Source organism: Canis aureus, chromosome 11 (genome assembly GCF_053574225.1).
Source record: "Canis aureus isolate CA01 chromosome 11, VMU_Caureus_v.1.0, whole genome shotgun sequence".
Lineage (NCBI taxonomy): Eukaryota > Metazoa > Chordata > Mammalia > Carnivora > Canidae > Canis > Canis aureus.
Window position 1 is genome coordinate 18124566 of NC_135621.1, and position 26183 is coordinate 18150748.

The window sequence follows — 26183 nt, forward strand, 5'->3', positions numbered from 1 at the left end:
TCCTGCTTTACACAGCCGGTGTCGGATGCTCAAGTAGAACTAAGATCTAAAATCTAATCCAGGTCTTAACCACGAAATCAAGTGTCTTTTCAAAGTTAGCCCCCCCTCAAAATAGATGTATCTGACTTTTCAGGTTGGAGTCACTTTCAGAGTAAAATACAAATATATTTGCAATGGGTATATGGTAATGACTCCTGCTTCTTCCCTATAAAAATTCATCTATGCATTCCCCTTCCCCCTACACACAGGAGGAAAGACAAATATAAACTAGAAAAAACAATATATATATAAGTATATAAACAAATAAGTGTTATATAAAGTATATAAACCTAGCATTCCCTTTTTTAAAAAATGTTTTATTTATTCATCAGAGACACAGAGAGACAGGAAGAGGGAAAAGCAGGCTCCATGCAGGAAGCCCGACGTGGGACTCGATCCCAGGACCCCCTGGATCACACCCTGAACCAAAGGCAGACACTCAACCGCTGAGCCACCCAGGTGTCCCTAACATTGCCTTTTAAATTGAGTCTAAAATACTTTTTGAGCCTCTGGTATGTATATGATGAATGAGATCCTTGCTAAAGAAGCTTACAATTGTATGCAACATTATTAGAAAGTTAAGGAATGCCCATTGCCTCATCAATTCAGTCAATAAGTAGTTACTGAGGGCAGAAGTGTTCAGTAACTGCTCTGGGTGCAATAAAGCAAGTAAAACCAGTTTCAGACAGATTAAAATCTAAGGCGACAAATGTTAAATAAATAATGTCATCTCAGGTAGCAGTTAATGTGATGAAGAAAACCACAACAGGATAGACAAGCACAGCATGGGTTGCAGGCCCAGTTCTGCAGACAAGGGAGTAGCCAGGGCCAAGGGCTGGGGATAGAGCACCCTTGTCAGGCCACGGCCTTTGCTGGAGCAAAGCGAGCCAGTGGAGGATGCAGGGATTAGCCGGGTCAGATTGAATCACGCCCTGTGGGCCCAACTAGGATTTTGGATTTAATTGGTATGACATGAAGTCATCAGAGGGTTTTGAAAAGAGGGGAGGCTGTGATGCTGTGATTCATTGTAAGAAACATACTTGACCTTCCTGTTTCGGGGCCCAGAGCTCCTAAAACCCTCGGAGCAAGGAACCTTCTTTTGTTATTTTAATGAACAAAAGCACCTAAGGACAGAGGCTGGCTGCCTGTGGAGTCAAGCCTGTGATTAGAGTTTCAGCCCCACCCTCAGGCCTCTTTAGGAGGGGACAGGGCTGGAAGTTGGATTAGCAGTCCCTGGCTGAGGAGCTAGGACCCCAGAGGCTGGGGCTCCCAGGGAGTGCGCTTCCAGATGCAACATGGAAGTTCTGCCTGAGTTTTTTCAGACTCAAGACACCACATCAACTGTCACCCCTCAGCTGCCCCTACAGATTTTCGGCTTGCCAGCCCTCATAATTGTGGGAGCCACTTCCTTTAAGATCTGTGTGTAGGTACATATGTATATAAAAGGGAGAGGGGTGGAAGTAGGTGTCCACTAGTCCTGTTTCTTTGAGAAACTCTAATATGCAGAGAAAGGAAAAAAGAAAGTAATAAGATACAGGATTATGAGCTGATTTAATGACAGAAGGTTCTAATTGGAGGACTTCATAAAAGGAACTAATGATTGCAGTCTTAAAAGATTCATTTGTTCATCAAATATTGAACTCTTTTGAGATGCTGGGGATACAGTAGTGAAAATGATAAGGAATTCCTGCCTCATGGGGCTTACATTCAATTGAGGGGAGAAATAATAATGTAAATAAGTAAATTGTATATGATATGAGGATAAGGGTTATGGGGAAATAATAGAGCAGAAACAGGCCAACAGGGCAGCTTGGGTGGCTCAGCAATTTAGCGCCACCTGTGGCCCAGGGCCTGATCCTGGGGTCCAGGGATTGAGTCCCACGTCAGGCTCCCTGCACGAAGCCTGCTTCTCCCTCTGTCTCTCTCATGAATAAATAAATAAAATCGAAAAAAAGAAAAGAGAAAAAGAAAGAAAAAAGAGAAAGAAAGAAAGAGAAGAAAAGAGAGAAAGAAAGAGGAAAGAAAGAAAAAGAAGAAAAAGAAAGAAAAGAGAAAAAGAAAGAAGAGAAAGTGAAAAAGAAAAAAGAGAAAGAAAGAAAAGAAAAAGAAAAGAAAAAAGAAAGCAAGCAGGCCCACAGCAAGCCATAGGTGTAGGATGAAAATGGAAAATGCTACTGTGAGGTATTCTGAAAAGATGAAGTGTGAGCAGATGCTCAAGCACGAGATGGCAAGCAGATTCCGAAGCAGCCCTGTAGCTTTCTAGGGGGACGAGCCAATGCCCTGAGGCCGCAGCGCCTCTGGTTCCTTAAGCGGTGGCGACAGGCCCGCGTGCGCGCAGGAGGGAAGGCCGGGGGCTCCGCGGTCAGGGCCTCGGGCCGCAGTGAGGGCGCCCTGGGACAGGCCGTCGGAGCTGGGGCGATCCCCACGGGCCCCCTTGGGCCCAGCCCGCGCCGCAGCGGGGGGAGGGGCGGGAGCGCGAGCCCCCCCCCCCCCCCCCCCCGCCGTTAGCGGCCCCGCCCCCCGCCATGGTGCTGACCGAGGAGCTGCGCTGCCTCTGGACACTGGGCCTGTGCCTGGTGGCCGGCAGGTCCCCCGCCAGGGCCCCGGCCACTGACCGCAGGTTCCGGGAGCGCTGCCTCGACGCCCACAACGCGCTGCGGGCCCGGGTGTTGCCGCCCGCCGCCGACATGAGGCACTTGGTGAGAGCGGGTCGGCCCCCCACCACCCCGACCCCCGTGACCCCCCGACCTGACCTGCCCTGACCCCCTGACCCGGGCCCGGGGAGCTGCCACCCCCTAGGCTGTCTGGCCGCAGCGTAGGTGCCTTTAAGGGGGGAGGGGGAGACGGGAGGGAGGGGGGGAGGATGGGAGGATGGGGATGGGCGGGAGGGTGACGGTGGGAGATGGAGATAGGAGGGAGGAGGGAGGGAGGAGGGGGGACCAGGGAGGAGGGAAATGACCGGGAAAGGTGGGGGTGGAGGATGGGGATAGGAGGGGGGAGGGAGCCAGGGAGGACGGAGATGGGAGATGGGAGGACGGAGATGGGAGGACGGATGGGAGTGGGGAGAATGGGATAGGAGGGAGGGGAGAGGGAGGGTGGAAGGTGGGAAGATGGGGATGGGAGGGGGTAGGGAGGGTGGGGGACCAGGGAGGACCCAGATGGGCGGGGAAGGTGGGGGTGGGGGATGGGGATAGGCGGGAGGGGAGGGGGGACTGGGGAGGACGGAGAAGGGCGGGAGGGGGGAGGATGGGGGTGGGAGGAGGGAGGGGCGGTGGGGGGTGGGGAGGGGTCACAGGGACGGTGATGGGCCGGAGGGTGGGGGCGGGGGACGCCCCCGTGGCGCTCGCTGGTCTTGGTCCCGAGGCCCCGGGTCTCCCAGCCCCGCCGAGCGCACCCCTAACAGCACAACCAAAACACCTCCTGTAAAAGGAGTAGCAGGGGAGGGAGAGCTCTTGTACTTCCCCTGTTGGTGCACCTGATGACCTCCAGGCTGAGCAGCACCACATAGACCCTATTCCTTTTTAAGAAACATTCCACGAGGAGATAATACTGAGACCAATGCTTGAACGACATCAAACTGTGATTTCCATGAGAAATAATGAATATGTGAGATTTAACTCCAAATACTGAAGATGTCTTTTGTAGACTTCCATCCTATAGGCATTAGGACAAAAAGAATACTCCATTGAAGAATGAGCATAAAAAACACTGAATTATTAAAATAATTCGTAGCATTTATAATTTTTAAATAAATGCTTGAGTATAAATTTTATCGCTGGAAATTCCCCTTGCAGTATATTTTTCTTGCATGTAGATAGGACAGCGTTATAAAATTAGGAACGTGATGTTGACAGCATAGCTTATGTGCTGTGCAGATGTAGCTACTCTGTAAAACATCTCTTCTAGGTCTCTTCCTTTCTACCCAACAGAAAATAAAACGGAAATAGTATAAAATCACAATTCAGACACTAAAGGTCAAAACTGCACTATTCTGCTCTGGGGGAAGGACTTTTTGAGGGGGAAGAGGTTTCAAATATGATTCGGAAACACTGAATTAAACAAACCTAAGCTGATCTCCTAAATGCAGAATTGTTAAAATAAGTTAATGTGTAAAATGCACTTTAATCTCCAGTGGGTTAGGGTGGCCAATGACGTGGATTTGCCATACAGTATTTCCTCCATACTTAATTTGAATTTCTTTTTTTAAGGACTATCTTATGTCGCTAAATTGCTATTTAAATTATAGACACACCTATTTGTGTGTGTGTTTGTAAATATATTACATTCTATAAATATATGTAAACATCTACACATTCTCTACAAACACCTATATATGCTATGTTTTCCCGAAGGAAGCAATAAAAAGATATACCTAATATTCATTTAAATTTAAATAGCTAGCCAAAGGAGAAGGAAGAAAGGAATGGGGTGCAGAAGACATGAATAGAAACAAGCCTTCTTTGCATTTACCTTGTTTTATAGTTTTGAGTTTGTAAACGTGTAGAAGTTTCTGTTATTTTCGCCCTTTACGTTTTCTGGTGCTGTTCATTTCTTCGCTATTTCCACCGGGTATCATTTTACTTCTGCCTAAATGACATTAACATTTCTTACACTTTGGTTTGTTGATTTTAATCCTATCAACTTTTTATATTATAAAAGTCTTTGTTTCTCCTTAATTTTTCTGTCACACGGTTCTATTTAACTGTATATTTTTTTCCAGTGGAACTGAGAAATAATCGGCATACATCACCAGGGCTTGCTCACACAAAAAGGGGTTATTCTTAAAATACAGGGCCAGCCAGGCCCCCTGGGCAGAAAACGCTGTACTGGGATTGTGAGGAGCAATTGATTTTAGACTTTTAAATTGGGGGGGGGGGGGTAGAGACAAAGGAAGTTTCCAAAAGGATTTGCATATGTTAAAGAAGACTCACAGGATCCTGGAGGGCAAGCTAAGGTTACTTTTTGCCTCTAAGTATTAAGGTTAAAACAGTTGTGAGTTCTTTGAGGAATGTTCTACTCGACCTATCTCAAGTATTTGTCATTGGGCTGCAGGTTGTAAGGAAATTTAATTTTATCCACATTTCCTGTGCCATCATTCTCCTCATCAGTCCTGCTGCACTTATTGGAGAGAACTTATTTATCTTATAACTGGAACCCAAGGAACCACTAGGAGGTATTGGTCAAGTCTATCACCTGGATTATGGTGATGGTGTAGTGGATATTTGCATATGTCCAAATTAATCAAATTGTACACATTAAATACGTAAAGCTCTTTATCAGTGATACCTCAATAAATCTGATTTTTTAAAGCATGATTTTTGTTATTTGTACCATGTCTTAAGCTCCTTTCAGGAATTTTGAACATTGATGTTTATACTGCTTTTATACTCAGCATCATTCTTGTTGTATCATCTGTTGGGGCCAGGCGGGAAGGGAAACTCCTCAAGATGGCGGATACGCCAAAATGGCTGAGGTTCCTGTCACCACCTCCACTTGGGATGACAGCTTGAGCAGACCCTTACACCTCTCCTTTGGACTTTCAACCGAACCCAATGCCCTTCAAACCCCAGAGGAGGAAGTCACCTTTGGTCGAATTGCAATCCTTCCTTTGCATAGTGAGGGTCACTCTGACTGGTTGGATTGCAATCCTTCCTTTGCATATGAGCCAACCAATAGGAAACCGTTCTGCCTTACAACGTTATGTAAACCCCCTACCACCTTGTCTTGGCGCGACTTCCTCGACTCACTCTCTTTCCCCCGTGAGTCGTGGAACCTCGCCCGAGGGTGCCTGCAATAAAATCTGTTCTTGGACCCTCGCTTGCCTTGGCGGTCTCATTTCCGTCTAGTTACTAAAAAACTTACATCAACCCTGCAGTAGCATACCGACGTACCCTGCATCCTCTTGCCCGCAACCCTGTGCACACTATACTGTTTCTTGCCAGAGCACAAGTAGAAGCATCATGATTATTTAAGCATATTTTTGAAAGATAGTGTGGCAACTCTCCATCATATGAAGCTATTGCAATTCTCTTTGTTTTTAGTTTATATTCTGATGCATTTCTTAGGAGGTTCTCTTAATCCTCCTTGTGCAGAGGAGCTTCAGTGACTGGATGTAATTCATTATGAGGACTTTAGGTCAGAAGAGCTTGCAGGGTATATTTGAGTTTAGGTTATGCAGAGGCCAAGTGATTGGGCTTTTAAAAATTTACATCAGTAAGGATGCCAAATTCTTCTATTTATAAGTTAAGTCAGAATATTACTCAATAAAATTTTTCCTGAACAGCTAGAGACTTAATAACATTTAAGTTTTAAGTGAAAGCATTGCCAGATCTAAGGGGACATTAAAATATTTTTTCCAGAAAGATGTCGTTATTCAATCGGGGGAGGGGAATGAGCTTTATAAAGTCCCTGGGATTCTAAAATGCAAACATTTTCAGAGGTATACATATACCTCGATAATTATAATTTACACATATCATATGTGTTTGAACTGGCTTGAAATGCATGTTTTAAATGCATATAATTCCTTAGCTACCAGATATTAGTTCCTACTCTTTCAAAGTCTCTATGTTCATTTGTATATTATGACTAGATCCTGGGGCGCCTGGGTGGCTCAGTTGGTTAAAGCATCTGCCTTCTGCTCTGGTCATGATCCTCGGCTCCTGGGATCCAGCCCCACATCAGGCTCCCTGCTCGGTGGGGGGCCTGCTTCTCCTCTCCGCCTGCTCGCGTTCTCTCTCTTGCTTGCTCACTCTCTCTCTCAAATAAATAAAATCTTTATTTAAAAAAAAGACTAGGGACGCCTGGGTGGCTCAGCGGTTTAGCCCCTGCCTTTGGCCCAAGGGCGCAATCCTGGAGTCCCGGGATCGAGTCCCACATCGGGCTCCCTGCATGGAGCCTGCTTCTCCCCTCTGCCTGTCACTCTGCCTCTCTGTGTGTATCTCTCATGAATAAATAAATAAATCTTTAAAAAAATAAATAAAGTTAGAAAGAAAAAAAGACCAAATAGCTAGAGACTCAAGACTCAAAGAATGACACAGGGTGAGCCTCACATATTTCCTTTTTGACTCCTGTATTTGCTAGACTAGATATGAAAGAAGCCTGAAACCCAGAAAAGCCAACAAATACAGAAAATAAAAGAAGAAAAAAACTCCAAGAAAAAATCCACTCTCTCTTGACAAAAAGGTAGTCTAATAAGGAAGGAATCTTTTTTTTTTTTTTTAAACAATAACCATCCTATTCTGGACAAATAACATGGGGGGTGGGGTGGGGAAGCAACAAGCCTCCTATCTTTTTTAGCAAAGGCTAAGTGGAGAGTCTAGACTATCGTCCTTGACTGATGCTAGTGAGGCACCCCTCTTACCACCTGTCTAGCAGTGTTGTGCCAGAGGAGGCTAAATGAGGAGGCTTCTGGCCCTCATGAGGTAGGAATATGGTGCCCCTTCCCCTCCCAGCCAGCGTGGTATCAGAAGAGGACAATCATGGAATCCGGACTTTTATACTACCACCCACCAGTAATGAAGTGGCCCTCATAGCAACCTCCCATGGTGTCAGCGGAGACCATGTCAGGACTCTCAGTCCCACAAAATACCGAGGTACCCCTTCCTCTCCTGTGGTATTGGCAGAGGCCAAGTAGGGAGCTTGGATTTTCATCCCTTGATAAAAAGGCGACCCTTACTCTCCCAGTGGGATGATGACATCAGCCAAAGCAAAAGAGGAACCTGGATGTCTATCTCCTCCCAGTGGAACTAGTTATCCTTCCCACAGGGATAGTAAGAGTGGGAAGCCTAGACTTTCACCCACCAATCAAGTGATAAAGAAGCTGTGTCTCCTTTCCCCCATTAGAACAGTGTTAGTGAAATCCTCCTTAAATACAAGGATTAAATAAAATCTAGAGTCTCATAATGTAAAACTCAAAATGTCAAGCATACAAGTAAAAAAAAAAAATCACTCATCCTACCAAAAACCAGAAAAATCTCCACATCAATGAGAAAACACAACAGATGCCAATGCCCAGATGACACAGATATTAGAATTACCTGACAAAAGTTTTAAAGGACTCATCATAAAATGCTTCAAAGAGCAATTATAAAAATGTTTAAAACAAATGAAAAATAGAAAGTTTCAGCAAAGAAATGGAAGCTACAAAGAATATTTAAATGGACAGTTTACACCTGGAAAATGTAATAACAATTCACTGGATGGAGACAACTGACTGGCTCATTCAGTAGAGCATGAGATTCTTAATCTTGGAGTCCTGCGTTTGAGCCCCATGTTGGGTGTAGAGATTATTTTTTTTTAGAGATTACTTTAAAAAATAAAAAATAAATAAAAAATAAACCTCACTGGATGGGCTCAGTAGCTGAGTGAATATGACAAAAGAAAAAATTAGTAAACTTGAAAATTGAATAATAGAAATTACTGAATCTGAGCAGAGAGAAAATGAACCAAAGGAAAAAAGTCAGGGATCTATACAGCAAGAACAAAATATTTATTCATGTCACTGGAGTCCCAGAAGGAATGGAGAAAAATGGGGAGGGGCAGAAAAAATATCCTAAGAAATAGTGGCTGAGAACTTCCAAAATTTGGGTAAAGACATGAAGAACAAATAGTGAAGTCCAAATATGATAAGCCCAGAGAAATTCATGTCAAGGTACATCATAATCAAAATTCAGAAAATGTAAGACAAGGAAAGAAATTTAAAAGCAGTGGGAAAAAAACCAATGCATTACCTAAGGAAAACAACAATTTCCATTTAAACCCCATCAAAATTTTAAAATTTTGCTCTTTAAAAAACTTGTTAATACATAAAAAGCCAAGCTGTAGACTAGGAGAAAATATACACAAACCACTTACCTCACAAAGAACTGTTGTCTAGAATATATAAAGAACTCTCAAAACTCAATAGTTAAAAAAAAAGTCAGTAAGAAAATGAACCAAAGGCTGAAGAGACATTTCACTACAAAGTTACACAAATGGAAAATAAGCACATGAAAACGCTTTCTACACATTAGCCATTAGGGAAATACAAATTAAAACCACAATGTGGTATTACTACACACCAATCAGAAAAACTAAAATAAAAACGAGTGACAGCACCAAATACTGAAGAGGATGTAGAAAAACTATGTGTCATACTCTGCTGGTGGGAATGTAAAACGGAAAATGTTACAGCCACTCGAGAAAATAGTTTGGCTCTTTTAGTCTAAAAAAAACTATGTGTATATTTACCATATGACCCAACGATTGCCCCCTTGGGGCTCTTTTTCCTTTTCCTCTTTCCCCTGAAAAAGGAAAACTCAACTGCTACATAAAAACCTGATCACATATGTTCATTGCAGCTTAATTTATAATCATCCAAACCTGTAAACATCACCTGTGGACAGGTGAAGGCTAAACAAACTGTGGTGTATCTCTTGGGTGGACTACCACTCAGCAGTAAGGATTAAACTAGAAGCCCGTGAAACACTAGAGATGGAGCTCAAGGGAAACATGCTAAACAACAACAAAAAGCCAATCTCAAAATGGTTACATGTTGTGACTGTTGATATAACTTTCTTGAGGGCAGCCCAGGTGGCTCAGTGGTTTAGCGTCGCCTTCAGCCCAGGGCGTGATCCTGGAGTCCCGGAATCAAGTCCCACGTCAGGCTCCCTGCATGGAGCCTGCTTCTCCCTCTGCCTGTGTCTCTGTCTCTCATGAATAAATAAAATCTTAAAAAAAAATAAATAACTTTCTTGAAATGACCAAATCATCGAGGTGGTGAACACATTGGTGACCACCAGGAATTAGGGATAGCACGGGCCAGTGGGGGGCCCCTGGTGGCTCAGCGGTTGAGGTCAGCCTTTGGCTCAGGTCATGACCTCGGGGTCCTGGGATCGAGTCCTGCATCGGCCTCCAGGCTCGCTTCTCCCTTTCCCTCTACCTGCCACTCCCTCTGCTTCTTCCCCCACCCCACTGTCAAAAAATAAATAAAATACTAAAAAAAAAAAAAAAAAAAAAAGTTATGTATCTTGATTGATGGAGGTAGTTACTTCAATTTACTCCTGATAAAATTGCATAAAACTACACACACATGAACAAATGCATGTAAAACTATTGAAATCTTAAGGTCTGTTAATTGTACCAATGTCAATTTCTTCATTTTGATATTGTTTTTTAGTTACATAAAACACTATCAATGGGGAAACCAGGCAAAGCTCGCACAGGACCTCTACGTACTATATGTTGTAATTTATTGTAGATCTACAATTAAATTAAAATAAAAATATTTTTAAAAAGCATCTTGCCAGGGACTGACTCAGTTGGTAAAACATGTGACTCTGATCTTGGGCTTGTAAGTTCAAGCCCCACATTGGGCATAGAGCTCACTTAAATAAAATCATCTTGCCTTTAAAGTTACATTAAGACCTTGTCACTTTTGTCAAAAATTGACAGTAGACCTTATTCTGTTCCATTGGGATATCTGTCTATCCACGTCTTACACAAATACCAAGATTATGATGTCTTGGTATCTTGTACAGTAGGTCTTCTATTTTATTTTTTAAAGATTTATTTATTTATTCATGAGATAGAGAGAGAGAGGCAGAGACACAGGCAGAGGAAGAAGCAGCCTCCCTGCTGGGAGTCCGACGGGGACTCGATCCCGGGACCCCGGGGTCATGCCCTGGGCCGACGGCAGGTGCTAAACTGCTGAGCCACCCAGGGATCCAATTCTGTTTTATTTTTTAACAATTGTCTTAGAATTTGTTCTCTGAATTTCCACATAAACTTTGAAATCAATTTCCGTAAAAAAAAAAAAGCTACTTGGATTTTCTTTAGAAATTGATTAAATGTCAATAACCAAACATTTACAATATTAAATCTTCTAGTTTATAAACATTTCTTATCTATTTAAGTCTTTACAAATTAATCTTAGTGATGTTTTATAGTTTTTCAGTATAGAGCTTTTTTATATCATTTATTGGATTTATTTTTATATGCTTGTTGCCTTGAAGTTGTTTCTGAAGTATATATGGAAATAGAATGTTGTATATTTTCCTGATACTGGAAACTGAAAATTTCACTTTTTTCCTATAGTTTTGTGTATTCACTGAATTTTCTATGTATCCAGTCTTGTTATCTACAAATAATGAAGATTCCAGTTATTATACATTTTATGTTTTTTTATGTATTTATTATACCATCTAACTTCCTGTATTATTTTAAATAGAAATAATGAGACATCTTGTTTCATTCCCAATTTTGGGGGAAAGCTTTCAATATCTCACCATTATATATTGATGCCTGTTGAAATGTTTTGTTTGTTTTTTGGTTTTGGTAGATACTCTTGATCAAATTAAGGAAATTCTACTGCCAATGGGTTAAGAGGCATTTTCTCTTTTTACTTATAAATGGGTACACATTTTTTTAAAGGTTTTATTTATTTATTCATGAGAGACACAGAGAGAGGCAGAGACCCAGGCAGAGGGGGCAGCAGGCTCCATGCAGGAGCCCAATGCAGGACTCGATCTCAGGACCCCGGGTCACCACCTGAGCTGAAGGCAGACGCTCAACCGCTGAGCTACCCAGGTGCCCCGGGTACTCATTTTTCACTTATGATACATTTCCATGACCTGAATTACTAGACTGTGAACTCTTGCCTTACTTAAATCAAATTCAAGTATATGTGATGAGTGCCTATACTGTACCAGGACATCTACAAAGTATTGGAAATACAAAGATAAACTGTCACAGAGTAGGTACTAAATGTTTCTTAAGTAGAACTAAAAGAAAAAAAAAAAAAGACTCACTGTAAACATACCAAAAAAATCTATATTTTATTAAAATAAACAAAATGGATTATAATTATAAGAATAGCTTTAATCCAAGCAAATATGCACAATTCAGTTTACATTATTTTATCTTTCAGAGTTGGGACGATGGTTTAGCGAAGACTGCTAAAGCATGGGCAAACACGTGTAGATTCGAACACAATTCCTGTTTATCAAAATCATATGAATGCCATCCAACTTTTCAATATATTGGAGAAAATATCTGGTTAGGTGGATTAAGCATATTTTCACCAAAATCTGCTGTTGATGCTTGGTTTAATGAAACTGAATATTATGATTATGATACCCTATCATGTACCAAAGTTTGTGGCCATTATACACAGGTAAATTTTTGATGTTTTATTTATTTATGCATATTTCAATCAAAAGATAACTTTTCTAGCATTTTCTTGTGTTTCTTTTGAGTATCTAAAAAGGACACCTTCATTTGGAAGACATTTATACTGGGAATAGAATTCTATGTATTGGAATTTTTTAAATTTCTTTTGTTTGTCTTATTCTTCTGGACTTTAAAAATCTTACTTCACTGTCATCTCATTGCACTGTTTCCAACAAAAGTCTACTCTAACCTTTTCTTTATGTACTTTATGTATCTCTTTGCTCTTTTACAATTCTTCCTTTATCACAAGTCTCAAGCAATTTCATAATTGCTCGAGCAACTTCAAGTCATTACTTGAAGTTTTTCCACAGTTGACTGATGTTCTCTTCTCTTTTTTCCTGATTTTTTTCTTCTGTGATTAATTTCAGAAAGTTTTATCGCTTTTTGTTTAAGTTCACTAATCTTTTCCTCTTTTTGTTCATAAATGACTATATCTAATATGTTTAATCTTTCACTTAGTTTTTTAATCATATCTATGCAAATCAAGACTCTTGTGCATACTCTACCAATGCCCCAGAAATTGGTATTTTCCAGTGTGGCTAGTAGGAACAGTCTCTACTCCTGGCCCTGTGTAAGTTTTAGCATCCTTTCCTCTAGTTTTTATAGGTGGTTCTTTCCCAGGCCTAGGGTAGTTTCTTCACTTATGTGCTGATTAATGCTCTGCTGAATTGGTAATGAGGATTCCCTGCCCATCTCCACAGTTGTATCACTGTAAGTAAGGTTCTCACCTCTCCAGGACTATATTATCTAAACTCCTGCTTCCTTGGTCTCCTCAGACAGTCAGCTTTGCTGCTCAGCTGTGTGCATCCATCAAGCTTTTACTGGCTTCCCAAATCCCAACCCCCTAGCCATGGCCTGGAAACTCTCTCAAAGCAATAATCTGGGACAAATGTACAGCCTGAGTCCTTTCCCCTCAATTCACAGGGGGCATTATCCTTTTCAAGATACTGATTGTCCCATACCTACTTTCTCATTATTTTCCTAGTATTCTGGATATTTCAGTGGGAATTTTTGGTGAAAAGTAGAAGTCATTTTTAAGCTAAACCAATTCTAAAAATGGCACTGAACTCCTAGGAAGCCCCCTTTAAGCAATAACAGGGGATAACTTTCTTCTCCAAATTTACTCATCTGTATAAGATGTAATAGTACATAGTGACATAAAGCAAGTCATTTTTATCAGAGGAGCACCAAACAAATTGTCTGGGAAGGATGCAATATCCCTAACATGGCATGAAGACTAACTCACAGCCTTTATGTAATCCTTTGTCTCTCTCTTCTGTTTCAAGTCAAAAGGAACCTGTTCCAAATACCCTTCTCCCCTATCATTGCTACATCAGAATTGGAAGCTCATTCCCCACTGGCTTCTTTCCACATATGCTTAAATAATTAGGAATGGTTGCATCCTTCCTACTTACTCAGCAACTATATCTTGCTTATTAATGTTCTAAGCAAAATGAGCTAAAAATTTCCTACATTAAGTCTCTGCAGATATTCATACTGAAGTTACAACAAATGTTCATATTGTCACATCTAATCCCTTTAATGAAAACAATACATTTTAAATCTACACATGGTCAATATTTACTTTTATCATTCCCAAAGCCAAACAGAATCATGACTTAAATACATTAACCAAGTAGAATTTCATGGAGTAGCCACATATTCATGAACTAAATTCTTAAACATGATTTCTTGCATATATACTTGCATTTGTATGGTTATTAACTTTTTGGAACATTCAAAAGGAAAAAGATTGTTTAAGGATCAAGCTTAATCTCATTTTATTAAATAGGAAACTAGCTCAGAATTGATGTCAGTCTCCAAAGCCACACATATGGTTAGAAGCAAAATCTCTTACTTCTCTCTTACTCTTCTCTCATCCCTTACTATTACTAAAGAAATAGTAATCTTCTTCACTTTTTTCTCTCCCTCTCCATGTCTAGTTTTCCATAGAAGTCATCTTCCTTTTGAATAAACTTTGCTTATTCTTAGCAAGTAGACAAAAATAAAGATTCACCATCTCTGTGGCAGGCATCTTTTGCAGAAGACTCATTATATTCTTAATTTCTATCCTTATCTGTCTCTTGTGACTTGACAAAGGTAAGAATATGGTTAAGACCACAAAATTTAAAATGTGATCACAAATGAAGTAAAATTTTTCTGAGAAAAAGAAATAAAAGTTTATTATTGTTTTCATTTATAGTTTCATTTTAATATCATTTTTATAATATCCACATGGAGTCAATTTTAATATATTTCATAAGTCATCTAGAAAAAATTTAGCTTTGTCTTTACATTATATTCTCCTTTGAACTTATGAGCATTAACAGTGAGGAAAACTAGTTAGCCCTCAGGGAAGTAGCCTTAACAAAATAAATTGTTTTAAAGTCAATACTAAAAATTAATAAAGAGAGTAAATAGCCATGTGCGTTCATCTTTGGCAGCATAACAAAGATTATTGCTCCTACAATGCGCTGTTTGCATGAAGTTGTTTTGCATATTTTATTTTTAAATTCCTTTCCTTATAGGTAGTTTGGGCCAATTCATATAAAGTTGGTTGTGCAGTGACAATGTGTCCTAAACTTGGAGGATATGAAACTGTAATATTTGTATGCAACTATGGACCTGCGTAAGTTATTCTGCTATTAGAAGTATTTTAAATTAAAATATGTTAAGAATTGTTCCTAAAACAGAACCATATACTAAAGAGGCAAGTATATTTTTAATACGTGAAATCTCCCTCTATAGCGCTACTCAAAATAAATATATTAAAATAGAAGGTGGTGAGAGAATATTACCTTATGTAAAACCCTGTATCTGTTATGAAATATTTAATCTTGAGAATAAAAATTATGGGAACTTTAAGTTTTTTAAGAAGAATGTAAAAATACATTGCCACAGTAATATCTAAATACTTGGAATACAAAATAGGCTTTGGCAGATGCTTCTCTACTATAACAACTGGGATGAGTAAATGATTGGGAATGGAAGTGAAATGCACATTCTCCGAAGAAAAGAATACCATCATTTTTAATTGCCTTGCTGATAATTGCATATCTAAATGGACAAATAACATTAGCCTAATGAGAGTGCCCAAAAATGAAATTCTGGAACTCTAATCCCAATAGATCTGTACAAGGAAGAAGATAAAAATCAGTTAATAGTCCAACTCTTTTAACAACCAAATTTTTTTGAAATGTACAAAAAATGAAAACATAGGCAAAGAATAAATATACATAATTTGCATAAAGGATCAGATATATGCCAAAATTGCAACAGAGAAGTAAGTACAAATGTGTGTATCTCTGTAATTACTTTGGTTACCTCTCAGAAGCAAAAACAAGAATGACAGATACATAGCCTTAAAACCTAGGGCAGAGTGCAGTTTTTATAAATACCAGAGAAATTGTAGAACTACTGAACACTTATTATAAATTAATTATTTTTATAGAATATCTAGAGAAAAAAGAATCTGAAAAAGATTTTTTTAAAAAGCATCATTAATCTGTGAGATAATTTTAGGGAGAACTGATTTCCCAAAAAGAGGACTGGAACAGAAAAATATTTTAAGAAATATGGTCCAAAACTCTCCAAGCTTAAGGAAAATTATAAATTCACAGAAGCAAGATGGCTAATAAATTCCAAGTTACAAGAAACATGAATAAAACTATACTAACCCACTTTATAATAAGAAATTTCAAAACCAGTAATAAAGAGAAAATCTTAAAAGCAATCTTAAAAACAAACTAAGACATGTTACATACAGAGGGACAAAGATAAGGATGACAGATTTCTTAGTGGAAATTAAAAGTGAAAAAAAGATTTTTTTCAAACTACCAGCAATGGTAACTACATGGGTAAGATATAGGATGTTCTCCTTATTATTTAATCCTCTTTCAAGGAGAATTGTTTAATCAAAGATAATAGCAATGCATTGTAAGAGTCACAACTACATAAATTAATACGTGATAACTACCGCATAAAGGCTAAAAGAGAAAAACCTATATTAAAGTTTTTCCACTCTGTTAAGTGCAATAATTTAACTTGACTGTAATATGTAAAAGATGCATACTACAAACTCTAACACTTAAATAAGAAAACAGTTATAGCAAAGGAACCAACAAAGCAGGTAAAATTAGATTTTCAAAAATATTCAATATTCAACCCAAAGAAAGAAAAAGAGGAAAAGGGGAACAAAGAACAGATGAGATGAAAAAAATAAATAAGATGATAGCTTCACGGGATTCCCTGGGTGGCTCAGTGGTTTTAGCATCTGCCTTCAGACAAGGGCATGATCCTGGAGTCCCAGGATCCAGTCCCGCATCAGGCTCCCTGCATGGAGCCTGCTTCTCCCTCTGCCTGTGTCTCTGCCTCTCTCTGTGTCTCTCATGAATAAATAAATAAAATCCATTGCATTTCTATATACTAATAATGAAGTAACAGAGAAATTAACATTTATAACATAGTATATAGAAATTAACATTTACAACAATCCCATTTAGAGTTCCAGCCGAACTGGAAACTTTATTATCATTTACAATGATATGCATTTTCTGGGCTTTCCTGTGTTACTAAACATTTTTGACTAAAACATAATGAAAAGTGTATAGTAAACAGAAATGAACATTTACAACAATCCCATTTAGAGTTGCACCAAAAATAATAAGGGGCAACCTGAGTGGCTCAGTCAGTTAAGTGTCTGACTCTTGATCTCAGCTCAGGTCACATTCTCAGGGTCATGAGTTCAACCCTGTGTTGGGCTTAAAAATAATAATAAAAATAAATAAATAAAAATAAAAATACCTAGGAACAAACTTAACTAAGGAGGTGAAAGACTGTAATATATTGATGAAGGAAACTGAACACAACACAAAGAAATGGAAAGATATTCCATTTCATGGATTGAAAGAATAAATATTGCTAAAGTGTCTAAACTACCCAAATCAATCTACAGATTTAAGGCGGTCACTATCAAAATACCAACAGAACTAGAACAAATAACCCTAAAGTTTTTATGGAATGACAAGACCTCAAATACCCAAGGCAATCTTGAAAAAGAGGAACAAAACTGGAAGTATCACAGATTTTAAGATCTACTACCAATCTGTAGTAATCAAAACAGTACAGTACTGGCACAAAAACAGACACATAGGTCAGTAGAACAGAATAGGGAGCCCAAAAATAAACCCACAATTATAGGGCCAATTAATCTTTGACAAAGAAGCAAAAATATGCAATGGGGAAAAGACAGTGTCTTCAACAAATGGTGCTGGGAAAACTGGACAGCAATATGTAAAAGAATGAAACTGGACTTCTTTCTTACACCATGCACAAAAATAAATTCAAAATGAATTAAGGACCTAAATGTAAGTCCTGAAACCATAAAAATCATAGAAGGGAGAACAGGCAGTAATTTTCCTGACATCAGTCATAGCACCATTGTTCTAGATATGTTTCCTAAGGCAAGCAAAAATAAAAATAAACTATTGGAACTATATAAAAATAAGAAGCTTCAGCACAGTCAAGGAAACAAAGAACAAAACTAAAAGGCAATCTACTGAATGGGAGAAGCTATTTTGCAAATGACATGTCTAATAAAGGATTACTATCCAAAGATAGTAAACTATCAACTAATACAACTGATAGTTGTATAAAGAACTTATACAACTCCACACATACAAAAACACAAATAATCCAACTAAAATGGGCCAAAGACAGGCATTTCTCCAAAGAAGACATACATGTGGCCAACAGATACGTGAAAGATCAACATCACTTATCATCAGGGAAATGCAAATCAAAACCAGGAGATATCACCTGACACGTGTCAGAATGACTAAAATCAAAAACTCACGAAGCAGCAAGTATTGGTTAGGATGTGGAGAAAAAGGAACCCTCACGCACTGTTGGTAGGAGTGCAAGCTGGTGTAGCCACTGCAGAAAACATTATGGAGGTTATTCAAAAAATTAAAAATAGAATTACCATATGATCCAGTAATTCCACTACTAGGTCTTTACCCAAATAATATGTAAACACTAATTTGAAGATACATGCACTCTTCTGTTTATTGCAGCTTTATTTACTATAGCCAAATTATGGAAACAACCCAAGTGTCCATCGATTGGTGGATGGATAAAGAAGTAGTATGTATATACAATGGAATTTTACTCAGCCATTAAAAAGAAAGGAATCTTGCCATTTGCAACAACATATATGGATCTAGAGAATATAATGTTAGATAAAAGAAGAGAAAGACAAATATCATTTCACTCATATGTGGACTCTAAGAAACAAAACAAATGAACAAATTAAAAAGGAGACAAAATCAAAAAACAGACATTTAACTATGGAGAACAAACTGATGGTTACCAGAGGGGAGGTAGGTGGGGAAATGGATGAAATAGGTGACAGGGATTAAAGAGTACACGACTATGATAAGTACTGAATAATGTACAGAATTATTGAATCACTATTCTGTACACCTGAAACTAATATAACACTGTGTGTTAACTCTACTGGAATTTAAATAAATAAGCAAATAAGTAAATAAACAGAAGTAGATTAAAAGTACAAGAATGGAAAAAGTTTTATTATTATGCTAACATTAGTCAAAAGAAAGCAACAGGGTCTACACTAAAAACAGATAATGTTTTAGAGCAAAGAATAATACTAGAAATAAATAAGCCCATTTCAAAACAACAATGAGGTTGGGGCGCATGAGTGGCTCGGTCACTTAAGCCTCTGGCTCTTGATTTTGGCTCAGGTTATAATCCCAGGGCCACGAGGTTGAGACCAGCATCAGGGTCCACACTGAGCATGGAGCCTGCTTAAGATTCTCTCTCTCCCTTCTCTCTCTGCCTCTCCCCAACTACTCCCACATGGACTCATGTGTGCTTTCTCTCCTTCAAAAAAAAAAAAAAAAAAATGACAGTGGGGTTAATCAATCAAGAAGCAACTGGATGAAATGGAAACATTCCTCCAAGAACACAAATTGCAAAGGGTAAACGAAATAAACAAAAACCACAGAACAATATCTACTGTTAATATAGGCACAAAAATTTAGCATTGGAATCCATCAATACAGTAAAAGCCTAATTAATACTCCTTGTCCAAATGAAGTTTATTCCAGGAATATAGAAGTGGTTTAACATTGTAAATACATCAATCAATGTAATTCACCATATTAATCAACCTAAAAATAAAGAACACATGATTATCTCAATAGATTGAGAAAAAGCTAGACATCCATTCCTGGTAAAAGCTCTCAGCAAAGTGGAAATAGAAGGGAACTTCCTAAACCTAATAAGGGCATCTGTGAAAAACCTATATGTAATATTATTACAATAGCAAAAATATTTTCTGTAAAATAAAAGAATAAATATATTAGGTTTTGCATACCATATATATTGTTACCTTCGTCTTTGTTTCTTTTTTTTAAGAACTTATAAAAAAATAATAATTCTTTGTGTGCAAATTGTACAAAAACAGATCATACTTTGCTGACTTCTGGTCTATACAAAAAAAAGTGCAATGAAATCTACGAAAATTCTTCTGAAACTAGGAAGTAAACTTGGTAACTGTTCAGGATACAAGATCAATATACAAAACTCGATTACAGGTCCAAATACCACCAGTAAATAATCAAACTAAATTAAAATAATAATCATTCTATTATAACATTTATAACAACATCAAAAAACATAAATTATCAGGAATAAATCTGGTAGAAGACATAAAAGACCTCTCCACTGAAAACTACACAATATTCATGACAGAAATTAACAAAGATACAAATAATTGGATAGATTATATCTTGTAATGGATATAATTCATTATATCAATATGTGACTCAATATTAAGACGTAATTTTCACTGAATTGATCTATAGATTCAATATAATCCTAATAAAACATTCCAGATTTTTATTGTAGAAATTGACAAACTGATCATAAAATTCATATGAAATGCAAAGGACTCTTAATAGCCAAATCAACTCTGAAAAAAATTTGAAGAGCTAAAAATATTTTTTTAAGATATTAATTTATATATTTATTTGTTTGAGAGAGAGAGAGAACAGGGGGAGGAGCAGAGGGAGAGGGAGAAGCCGACTCCCGGGTGAGGCCCAATCCCAGGGCCCTGAGATCATGACTTGAGCCAAAGGCAGACGCTTAACCAACTGAGCCACCCCCCGGAAGAACTAACATTGTTTTCAAGAATTATGAAAGCTAGAATAATCACAACAATTGATGTAAAGTTAAACAAATAGATCAGTGGAACAGAATGTGGAGTCCAAAAATAAACCCATACACAGTGATCTACGTATGTCCAACTAATTTTCTAAAAATGCACAAAGGCAATGCAGTGGAAAAAAAAAGATTTTTTAATAAGTGGTGCTAGTACTGTTTGTCATTCATATATAAAAAACAAAAGTAAACTCAGATCTATACAACACACAACCTATAATAATTAACTCAAAATGGATCATAAACCTAAATGTAAACACCAAACTGTAAAACTGTTGGAAGAAAACACAGACGAAACCTTTGTGACCTGAAAATAGCCAAAGATTTTTTTTAGCTACCACATCAAAACCATGATCCATAAAAGAACAAATGGATAAGTTGGATTCCATTAAAATTTAAAATCAATGCTATTCAAAGACCCTGGTAAGAGAATGAAAAGACACGTCACGGGCAGGAAGAGTTTTCTTCATAGCTAATATATTAGAAGACTCTTTCTCAAAAATAAGCCATATGGCAATACAGGACAATACAGGATGAACTCTCACAATTCAGTATTAGAAAAACCTAAAACTCAGTTGTTTTTAGATGGATAAAAGATTAACAAAGAAGACATGCAGATGGCAAGTAAGCACATGAAAAAATGCTCAACGTCATTAATCATTAGGGAAACACAAATTAAAACCACAATAAATACCACTACGCAGTGGTATTGGCCAAAGACTGGCCAATCCGAGTCCTGACAAGGAAGTGAAGCAACTCGAATTCTCAACACTGATGGTAGAAATATAAAGTATTACAACTACTTTGTAAAACCTGTGTGGTAGTTACTTAAAAAGTCAAATATGTACCTACCAGATGATCTATTCATTTCTTTTATCCAAGGAAATGTATATGAATGTTCAAAATGTGCACAGTAACTTTATTTGAAATAACCCCAACGGCAATCAACAAATGAATAGATAAATCGTTGTGGCATATTTTTAAATGGAATACTACTTATATTACTAACGTTTTTCTTTGGGTACTCTAGGTAAGTAACACTTTTTTAAGTTTCCACAGATACAGAGATGGGGGTAAACAGGTTTGTTAAAATGCATCAACTTATTTTATTGAAAAGCAGGCATAATAGCTGTGAAACCTTTTTGATACATCACCAAATAGAACTAGATAAGAACCTTCGTGTTAAAATAAAGCCTATGTTTCCACCTGCAATTTAAATTTTATTTATTGTATTTACCAAATCAAGAGATAATCATAGTGTTTACAGCAAAAGCTCTGTGGCTGTCAGCCTGTATAATTACCCTGGGTTCACATCTAATTTGTATTCTATAGAATATTCAAGAGCATAACTGCCATGTGGATTAGGGACATCTTGTAAACAGTTTTAACGGTTTCTTTTCACAAAAGAAAGGAGCATAAAATTAGAACAAAAGCCGTTATTCATGAGTGAGTGACCAAAACAATTTGCATAATTTCATGCACAAAATTAGAGATATTAATAGCCATGTGGCTAATCAAAGATTCTTTTCTTACAGAGGAAATTATCTGAATAGGCCCCCTTACACTAGAGGAGTACCCTGCTCTTTGTGTACCGAAGAAGAAACTTGCACAAACAATCTCTGCCGTAAGCAAAAAAGAAAAAAAAAATTATCACGACATTCTATTTAGAGAGCGATTTCCATAAATTAATTATATTTTAAAATTCGGATCATCAAGTGTTTAAGGAATTATTGACAATATTTGATTGCTGCTATATGATGATATAAATCATTTGTCATAAATGATCATATTTAAACTCAGATTGTTCCCCCCTTCTTCACTGATTATTTTTCCTCTCCAGCTAAAGAACAGAAATAAGTAAGGTACAACCATGACCTAGTTTGCTACTATACTCAAAGTAACTGTTCATTGAAATGTTTCTTATTTGTATTTGCTTCCAATCACCTCCATTTATTAGTTTTTATCAAAATATTTCATGCAGAAGTAATACATTAGTCAACGTGCAAATTAATTGTGATTTAAAGCTAATATGTTTCCCTTCCATTATCAGTCTTTTGGTTCTCAGAACAGATTTTTTTAAAGGTAAGTGAATAAATTTTTGATTAGAAAAGAATTTTCAGTGAAATAGGTGAAGAGAGGAGATGATATGAAAAATTATAAAAAAAAAAAAAAGGAAGATTTGGTGCCATGAAAGAGGACACAAAATGAATGCATGATAAATGATTTCATTTATATAAGGTTCAAATATCATGCAAAACTAATTTGTGTTTGGAGTCGGGCTAGTGGTTACTTTTAGAGAGCAAAGAGGAGTTCGTCAAATAGGAAAGGACACTGGGACCTTCTAGATCTGTGCTACTTTTTCCTACATGTGTTCACTTTGTTTTGTTTTGTTTTGTTTTTTTTCATGTGTTCACTTTGTAATAATTCATCAGTCTTTCCATTTATGAGGCGTGCACACTTCCATATTCATATTATACTTCAGTTACACAATGAATTAGAAGTATGGTCCAATTTTAAATTTCATTCAAAGCAGTTTAAAAAATAAATTCATTGGTATATCTCCAGTCTGCTAACTAAATGTTTTCTAGTTAAAGGGTCATACAAATAACAATGGTAGACTTTATTTTCTCAACTTCCCCTTCCCGCCCGGTATCCAAGCCCCTGTCATTTCTTACCTGAGCCAGTAATCTCCCACTTCTCTTCCTCCTCCAAACTGTTTTATAAAAGGAAAATCCAGGTCAAATCCTTTTCTTACAATTCCTCAATTGCTTCTTACTCCAATTAAAGGAAAAATAAGGCCCTATTCCCGGGCCAGTAAGCCCAGGTATGGCCAGTGTGACTTCCGCTTCTCTCTGCTACCACTGGTGTCCTTATCCTCCCTTTGACACACTGAGCTCCATGATCACCAGCCTTAACACTCCGACGTCCTCCTAAAATCCCCAGCATCTCGGTCACCTCTGGGTCTGTTCCTGGTTTCAAGATTGTTTTGTCTCCTCTTGGTTTTGGTAACCTGCGGTGGTTCTGGGTGTGGTGAATGAACTTCAAAGCCGGCATTAATGAGTCCTCCCCTCCTTCACACATATGCTGCTCCTCCCAAAACTGTGGACACTATTTCCCTGCTCCTGAACGAGGCCTTGATGCTGGGCCCATCCCGGCCTCTGCTTTGGTAGCTCGGCAGCTGCGCTCTTGCTCGGTTGGGAGCCCCAGAATTCCAGGCCCAGGGTCTCCTGCTGAAGAGGTCGCTGGAGAAAGGCCTCGGAGCAGGAGAGCTCATCCCTGCTTCAACCCCAACAGAGCTCCTGCTGCATGCGACTGCCACTTAGTCCCGATGACACGCAGAGTGACCGTCTAGTAGAGGCAGCCAATCCAGCTCACTGCAATAACACTAACAGTTCTTGTGTTAAGCCTTGCACGTCGCCCAAACACGTGGTGTGTGCTAGTGAGTTTCTATCAAACATCTTAACATGCAGAGAACAAAAATGCAGAGTCCTGGCTTTTCCTGCTGAGCAGCTAGGGTCAGGGCTGCTGTTCGCCTTGATCCAAACGCAGCTTCGTCAACAGTGGATTAGGACTCGTGCAAGACATGTCCGCCTCTGTCTCTGTTCCAAGGGCTCAGACTCCAGGGCTTTCCACTGAGAAACTTGGGCGTTCCCCATTGCCTTTCTGTAATGGGTTCTGAATTCTAATCGTTATAGGTTCAGCACTCTGAAATTACTGGAAAAAAAATCTGCTTTGCTTTCCAGAAACCTTCAGCCTAGGATTTTAGCCTCCCGTTCCTCACAGCTTCAAAATCAAACAAATACTTTGAGTACAAAATGGCCATCAGGTGGGCTCCTTCCACCACCTTGACTTTTTTTACCAGGATCTTGAAATGCTCAATTCTCCAATTTTCTCTCTCTAGTCCTTCAGGGCCAACAAAAGCTCCGATGGTTTCTGTTTCCCAAAAATCAGCCCCTGCCTGAGCAAAGCCCAGATTTTCAGTCCCAGACCTGGGCCCAAGATGAACAAACGGCTCCAGGGAAAAAACAGCTTTCCTAATTACAGCCCATTCTCTGTGGCTCCCCAGCTCCTAAGTCCTGACCCTTCGGTCTTTGTCGCCCTAGCAAATCTCGGAGGCCCTAAACATTGTTTTGTTTTACTTTGTCTGGATTTTCTAGTTTTATTTAATGAGGACTTTGTCCGTGACGAGCTTCTCCACCCCAAGATTCAAACAGTTATCACTGCGGGTCTCCAAGGCCGCGTGCAAGCGGCAAAGGCTGCAATAAGCTTTGCTACCTGACCGCTGTTCTCCCAACTTGTTTCTTTTCTAAATTGTTCAGAAATTACCTGGCTCTTCCTCGACCTTTGCTCTTGCAAATTAACATTAGGATAAGCTTATTAATTCACAGAAGATTGTGGAATTTTGGTTGGGATTACACTGAATCTATACATAAACTTGGAAAGAATTAACATCTTTGCTCTGGTATGTTCCACTTAATTGAATCCTATGACTTTCGATTTGTGTTTTTTATGTTGATTATTGTTTATATAAAGCCAATTTTTAGTTTTGTTGACTTACTTTTTGAGAGATGAGAGCAAATTAATGATAGATTTCCTCCCCCTACTTTTCTGTAAGGAAGCTCTATTTTCTCCTGATATCTATTTACCGGAAGCCTAGAATTATGTTCAATACAGAGTACAACACTCAAAATGGGCATAAATGAATGAGAGAAGTTAAACAAATGAATTCCTAACAAACGGCAGGATCGTGCTAAATAGAGGGGAAAAAAATTGATGAGGGAAGGACACAGAGCAAAATTTGGAGCAGGAGCCACACCAGAGATGCATGAGATACGAGTCCCAGAGTCGACACGAGGCAATACGTCGTCTTCCAGGGAATTTAAGCGGGATGGCACGGGGCCACCGCAAGGTTAACTACCTCGTATAGTTCTGTCAACTTTAGGCTTTTTCGCCTTTAGAATAAAAGCTGCCGGGATCCCTGGGTGGCGCAGCGGTTTGGCGCCTGCCTTTGGCCCAGGGCACGATCCTGGAGACCCGGGATCGAATCCCACGTCAGGCTCCCGGTGCATGGAGCCTGCTTCTCCCTCTGCCTGTGTCTCTGCCTCTCTCTCTCTCTCTCTCTCTCTCTCTCTGTGACTATCATAAATAAATAAAAAAAATTTAAAAAAAAAAAAAAAAAGCTGCCTTAGGAATACCTGGTGACGTGACTTCTTTGGCAGGGGCATTGGACAGATCGTTAAGCCGCTGTGGGATTTGGGGAGGAAGCTTTCATTTTCTTAAGTTAAACCAAGTTTAAAGCCAAACTAAGTTTCCTAAGTTTATTATCTTATTTAGAAAGCCAGAAAAGCAAGCAAATGCCTTTAATTCTATAATTTTTTTGTCTACCTTAGGAAATAAAAAACTTGAAAAATATGAAAGTAAGTGTCAAACTATCTCAATATTGATTCAATTACTTCCTCCCCTTGTAACTTTGTGGAGCTTCTAACTGTTGTGTTTTATCGTCAGAATATCCAGATTGGAATCCACAGGGGACGGCGCCTCAGCACATATCATGTAATCCACTGTGCCTAGTTTTGGTTCTTCTGAGACTATTTTAATTACCATTTACATACAGAAAAGTTCTAAGGCATGACAATAAACAAATAGTTTATTGCTAAACGTAACTCTCATTGTTTTAATTCTTAAAGCTT

At 38.5% G+C, this 26183-nt stretch overlaps 2 protein-coding genes across 11 annotated transcripts in view; one reads left to right on the forward strand and one right to left on the reverse strand.

Moving 5' to 3' along the window:
• Positions 1-26183, reverse strand: part of CAPS2 (calcyphosine 2) — an 84399-nt gene that overhangs the window by 47257 nt on the left and 10959 nt on the right. For 5 of the 9 annotated variants that reach the window (XM_077913872.1, XM_077913873.1, XM_077913875.1 and 2 more), the window contains one exon: positions 4510-4626. The exons of 3 other annotated variants lie outside the window; for them this stretch is intronic. The gene's annotated coding sequence lies outside the window, so the exon portion shown is untranslated. Of the gene's footprint in view, positions 1-2575; positions 2692-4509; positions 4627-26183 lie in introns of those variants that run through there. One more of the 9 variants, XM_077913885.1, reaches the window with a different exon arrangement.
• Positions 2545-26154, forward strand: GLIPR1L1 (GLIPR1 like 1). 2 transcript variants are annotated; one of them, XM_077913897.1, is made up of 7 exons: positions 2545-2738; positions 11948-12193; positions 14778-14878; positions 22029-22117; positions 22544-22575; positions 25884-25910; positions 25999-26154. In XM_077913897.1, the coding sequence occupies exons 1-7, from the start codon at positions 2565-2567 to the stop codon at positions 26062-26064; spliced, it is 735 nt and encodes a 244-aa protein (XP_077770023.1). In that variant the 5' UTR covers positions 2545-2564; the 3' UTR covers positions 26065-26154. The 2 variants fall into 2 exon arrangements, with proteins under 2 accessions (XP_077770023.1, XP_077770024.1); XM_077913898.1 differs by lacking the exon at positions 22544-22575 and having other exon boundaries at positions 2546-2738.